A 6,022-nucleotide genomic window follows, 5' to 3' on the forward strand; every position below is an offset into this window, starting at 1 on the left:
TGTTCTACTGAGCACAACGTGTCTTTCAGTAGATTCCTCTTGCTTATCCGTGAGTGACGCGCACAATTAACAATATTGGGATTTTCTCTGTGTTGCCTGACGTAACGTTCATGCCGAGGCCGATTTCTGACGACCTGCAAACCTGTTTCTAGTTGCCACTTGCCTGGAACGTTTTTTTTTCAAGGCGGAACGCTTTTTTTTAAGTGAACCTCTAATCTTAGATTTCCACTCTGATAGTGGCAAAGCTGAGAGTTTTTTAGACTCTCCCTCAAGTTTGTTTTTGAGTCCCATAAGTAGACCAATAAAGTATCATGGATACCAGAATTATCATACATAAGAAATTAGTTCAAATTTTGAATAAATGAGGAAATTAAAAATGAACTGATTCTAAAAAATCTCTGGTTTGCCACTATGTCTATCAGTCACACCATTTTCCCCATCCGCCCGGCCACCGGCACCCACTTGCAGTCAAATTCTCAACCAAAATGTTTTAGTTTAGTTAGAGTAGACAGCCTACACCCTACAAAGCTACAACACTCAACACAAGCTTTTTAAATGTGCTAAAATCTCTGAAAATAGCTCATAACTCAAAAGTAACCTAAAACTTATAATTTTTCCAAAAAAGTACCAAAAATTGGAACATTTTTACAAAAATTTTTTTAAACTTCAATTCTTGTTGTTTGTCTGCTACTGTGCTTAGTCAGTTACTCAGTTAGTGTGCTACAATATCATAATAGATCATAGGTAGGCTATGTAAGTTATTTAGCTAACACATTTCTAGGTACCTGTCAAAACGATCTGAAATTTTGCACACTTGTGTAAAGTTGGAGACAATGCTTTTTTCAATTGACAGAATAATAGATTTAAAAATTTTTTTTTATTTTTTTTAATAATAAAAATTTATAAACATTTTTTCAAACAATTTGAAAAAATGATAAAGATAAACAATTTTCATTAAGATCAGAGGAAAACATTTTTTTTTGGTGCACATAGTGATAGTGAGTAGCAAGTTGTTGACAAATGACATACCTTTTACTTTTAGGCTTTTACTAGGAGACTCAAGGTCAAGGAGTTACTAGACTAGTTAGTAACTTAGTACTTAGTACTCAGTTAGTTAGGTAGTTAGACTAAGTTAGTGGTAGATAGAAATTATAGCATTGAATATTAGTAAAACTAGGAAATACCAGAACTTACAGATCAAAAGTAATGATATTGAGAGGCAAGGATATAATTAGTAAAGATTCTAGCCTCTAGGTTTTGTGATCTATCACACAGTGCAAAATTCAGTGGTACCTGCAACAGCTAGCTTTAGTAACATCTCGTCGGACGACAGACAACTGGCCGGATTCGGTTGCTAAAACGCAGAAACTATGAAAAGTAATGGAAAAAAAGATGATTGCAAATTAAGAAGACTGATGGAAAAAAGATGAATGCAGGGGACGAGAGATACGCATGGTTAAACTAAATAAGGCTAACCCACCAAGATTTCCGTCTTCCAGTTCAGCTTTCTTGTTCCGTCGCTGAGATCCAGAAACGTGAACAATTCCGTCATTTCCATTACAGAGTGTCAAAATGGGCCCATTGCCCCACCCCAGGGGCAATAGGCCCATGGGCTTGGGGCAAGGCGCCCACACATGGTCCCTTTACCACAAATGCATATTTTTCGTTTAAAAATGAAGAAACAACACTTTACAGTTAAAAATACGAAAATGTAATAAAAAATATGACATTCACTCATTTATTAACAACTCAAAAAATCATATACTTAACTTGAAAAAAATACTCTTGACTTAAAAAATCTATCACTGACGTGAAGAAAAATATTTCATTGACATAAAAATATATATCCTTGACTTAAAAAATATATCCTTGCGATAAAAAATTCGTCCTTGACATGAAAAAATGTATCAATCCCAGTGAAACTGTCGACCGGCGGTAGAGAACACGGACCAATATCTGCCATACTTAGCGAGAAACCCGCTATGGGCCCATGACCCGCAGTGGGCTCGCTGCCCCATGTTACCCTATAGTTCAACCATGAATTAATACCCGTGCCGTCACTGAGATCAGTGACGGCACAGGCGAACAACGAACTGCATCCGCAAAAGTGAGCTTCTCATAGGTTAACCTTATACTAGTTCAACCATGAGAGATACGTATGAAGTACACTAACCGGTAATATACGAGTCGTGCATTGCTATGTAAGTGCGATCTGCGAGAGACATAGATGATCTAGGTGGTAGTGACTTTTGAAGGCGTCGTAAATAAACTCAGATAGGACAGTTGTCACACCTGGTCATGGCTATTACGTATTTGCATTCTCTTTTTAGTTGTACTGAAGCATTACCTGTTTTCTACGACTTTAGGCGCAGTTTACTTGGCCGGTGTTCAGCCTCACCATGTCTCCAGCTATCTGGTCCCCGTGAGGAATGAGATTAAATCCTTCATCACGATGTGCTGCTAATGTCTTTCCACGTAACTCGCACCAAGCAATGTGCGCTCCCTCAGTGTATGTTTGCCAATGACCAGCATAATCCTTCTTATATGTTGGCGAGCATCATTGAAATGACTGCTCTCAATCGGAAAGTGGTCAATGGTTTCAACCACGTTACATGCGATGTAAAATGGTGAGTCAGTCATTGAGAAGCGATGTAGGTAGGTCGTTACACCAGCATGTCCAACTCAAAGCGGAGTCAGCACAATGGACGCTCTACGAGATCTAGCAGGTCAAAATGATGATGGTCTAGCGGGTAAAAAAAATATTACGGCTGGAAAAAATTGTAGCCGAAGCAAAGTGGTACGCAAAAAAATGTGGATGAAATGAATCGATGTGAAAGGTAGAATTTGTAGAAACAAACAATGGGCAGAAAGGATTAACTTAAATTTTACCAAATGGGAGAGATACACTGTTATTGGTTTATCCCGTCGTTTTTGTGATTCGTTTCATTTATTCACTGATTTGCAGACTTAGGCTTTTCTGAACAATCCTCAATGATGTAAAATTAATGCTTGCCATCAAAAAATAATGACAACGAATTTACACAAACGAAGACATTTGGTTCTTTAGCTCTTCATCGACAGCCTGAAAACCCTCTCTTCGGGTGAGAGTACAACACCTGCAACAATTAACATTAGTTGCTGCGAGACCGAAGATAAATAACTTTAAATTATCCGCTTGGCGTCCGATTTTTAAACCTGGTATCGCCCAGCCAGCTTCAGACGACTACTACTGGCCTCACGACTACTACTGGCCTCACGACTACTACTGGCCTCACGACTACTACTGGCCTCAAGACTCCTACTGGCCTCACGACTACTACTGGCCTCACGACTACTACTGGCCTCACGACTACTACTGGCCTCACGACTACTAGTGGCCTCACGACTACTACTGGCCTCACGACTTATACGGCTTTTTCAGTTGTATTCGCCAAATTTCAAGAAGATCCAACAAACCGCGTAGAAAGTGAGCGTGTATTGAACACGTAAGCACGGGCTCCAAATAAATACTGTCTTGAACTCATGCGAATGCAGTGATGACGTCATATCTGTGTTGACTGTTAATCATTTTCCAAATTTCCAATCCATATATACTGTTGCTCAATTGTCTATGTTAATTAATTATTAAAAGAAATTTATGGGATCAGCCGCAACGGGATCGACGGCTCACTCAGATATTGAAATCAAATCGGTAACTCCAGCACTTTTTACGTGCAACAGATCTAAGTTAATTCATTTATTGCAATAATTCATTCAAAGTGAATTCATTAATTTCAATAATTCATTCTAAGTTAATTCATTAATTTAATTAATTCATTATAAGTTAATTCGTTCGTTTCATTAATTCATTATAAGTTCATTCACATTCAGCGGAGCATCACATTCATCACATAATGAATGTAATAGAATAGAATAGAATAGAATAGAATAGAAGTGTCGGCGTTAAAGAAATAGGCCCATGGCCTGTTGCCGATTCTTGAACTTTTCGTGACTTGATTCACAACTTGAGAATAAGCGGCTGTAAAAGGTGTCAGGGTAGAGGAGGTAGCTTGGCCACAGAAACAAGGGCTCTATTGTTCTACGCTGGCGGGGCAGTGCTGCACGTTGCCCTCGCCTGGCCTGTTTGCGTCCCTCGCTGACTCTTGATCGCGTTATTTCAGATGGAAACACTTTTACTATCGGCTTTTTTTCTATTTGCACTCTATTTTACTGACTTCACTGAAAATTCAGTCATTCACTGACACGGATCATAAAAAAATGCAAAAAGAGTTCCGAAAACGGCACAGTTAAAGTTAAAAGTTGAAAATCTGGGACCGCATAACACGAGCGTCCGCTCTCGACCACGGCTGAAACTTGACTGACTCAATAATAATAATATCTATCAGTAAGGCATATCTAAGTAATATTCAGATAGGCCTTACTGATAGGCCTTTTTTGGGGTGTTTTAATTGAATGTGTCCAACATGCATTTTTCCGTGTTACTTTGGACATGTTCGACTAGCCCTTACATCCGGGCTCCTCTGATGCCAGAAGCGCTTTAAAATAAAGCTAGTCCGCTCATTGACGATAAAAAGAATGAAAATATTAAACGGCCCCCTCAAGACTGTGAATTTCGTGTTGACCGTTTTGAAGGGGTGCCAGCCAGACAGCCGGAGACCTGCTATGCCCAACTCTCCACTTAACTTCATAAATCGTTCCGTGGACAACAGCACTAGAGACCATAGTAGACTCAGAAGTTAAGGGCTTGAAGGCATTAGCGCATAAGTACGACGCCGCTGCTTTACGTGAGTGAGTGGAGTGGGGCATTTGTTGCAAAAAAGGGGAGAGCGAAGAAGTTGGGCCTGCTGGGCCTAGTTAGATCTGCATGTGGGGCATAGCTAAGCTACGGCTGCACGTGACTTCCAACGCCATTGCTTTAACTGAATAGTGTGCAAGCATGTTTGACTAAGGCAAGGACCTGGATTTATCATTCAGTTACGTAGAATAAGATATAGAAGCTCACCCATTTTCCTGGTATTGGTGCTGTGCCCGAAAAGTTTTGAGTACCCATCAATATGGCAGGGTGGCCCAGTGATTAAAGTTCATAGAACATAGGATAGGAGCAGAGGGGTTCGGGTGGACGGCGTGGCAGCTGCGTTTCCACCCTGAAAAACTCAGTGTCCCACGTGTGAGATCCCAAGTAACGGCACGCAGTACATCATGAAGGGTAGGGACGATATGGGCAATGAGTATGTCACGCCGCTGAATGAGAGCGATGCGATTCAGAGAAGGATTTGGGAGGACTAGTTGATAGAAACCTAAATTTTTAGTGTCATTTAGCATCAGCAGATGGAAAAAGCAAGCAAGATCGTTGTGATCATTAGACGTACATTTGGCTAATTTATCCCGGAGAGGCTCATTTTGCTATTCAAGTCCCTTGTTTGGCCAGTTCTTCAGTATGGGCACTCGGTATGGTAGCCGCCTCACAAGACCCTTTGCGCCAACCTAGAAAATATTTAGAGAAGAGCCACCAAATTGATCGCAAGCCTTAAAGATAGTCCTTACCCAGAGCGCATAAAAGTCTTGGATCTGCCAAGCTTAGAACAGCACAGACAGAGAGGATTCATGATCGATGTCTTCAAGTATGTTCATAGGGCGTGCGATGTGGACAGGCCGCAAATGCGCCTTCACGGCGGCAGAGACACGCCGGGTAACAGTTTGATACTTTCCAAAGAGCGCAGCAGGCGAAACGTGAGAGCAAGCATCTTTTCACAGAGGGTTGTTTCCAAATGGAAAGGTCTCTCAGTGTTGAAACTGCACCCTCTATAAACGCTTTCATAAACAGGCTTGAACATACATGCAATCATATGCTGTAATAACAGCCTGGTCATTTTACTAAGACGAGTGAACTGGCAAAAGAGCCTACTACATCGAAAGTAACAAGAATAATCTATCTGATCTCATAAACGACAAAGCTATTTATTCACCATACACTTATGCAAACATTGTCAAAAAAAGTAACACTTTGTCTGTACGTAATGCG

General features: G+C 40.6%; 1 protein-coding gene across 3 annotated transcripts in view; it reads right to left on the reverse strand.

Moving 5' to 3' along the window:
- Positions 1 to 1,558, reverse strand: part of LOC108680142 (phospholipid hydroperoxide glutathione peroxidase-like) — a 10,905-nt gene extending 9,347 nt beyond the window's left edge. Inside the window, exon 1 of one of the 3 annotated variants that reach the window (XM_047881988.1) lies at positions 1,481 to 1,558. Coding sequence is in view for 1 of the 3 variants with exons in the window: in XM_018168918.2 (XP_018024407.1) it covers positions 1,294 to 1,318 (25 nt within the window). In the remaining 2 variants the exon portion in view is untranslated. The other 2 variants (XM_018168918.2, XM_018168923.2) reach the window with 2 other exon arrangements.
- Between the last annotated feature and the right edge of the window lie 4,464 nt (positions 1,559 to 6,022).

This window comes from Hyalella azteca, unplaced genomic scaffold (genome assembly GCF_000764305.2).
Source record: "Hyalella azteca isolate HAZT.00-mixed unplaced genomic scaffold, Hazt_2.0.2 contig9365, whole genome shotgun sequence".
NCBI lineage: Eukaryota > Metazoa > Arthropoda > Malacostraca > Amphipoda > Hyalellidae > Hyalella > Hyalella azteca.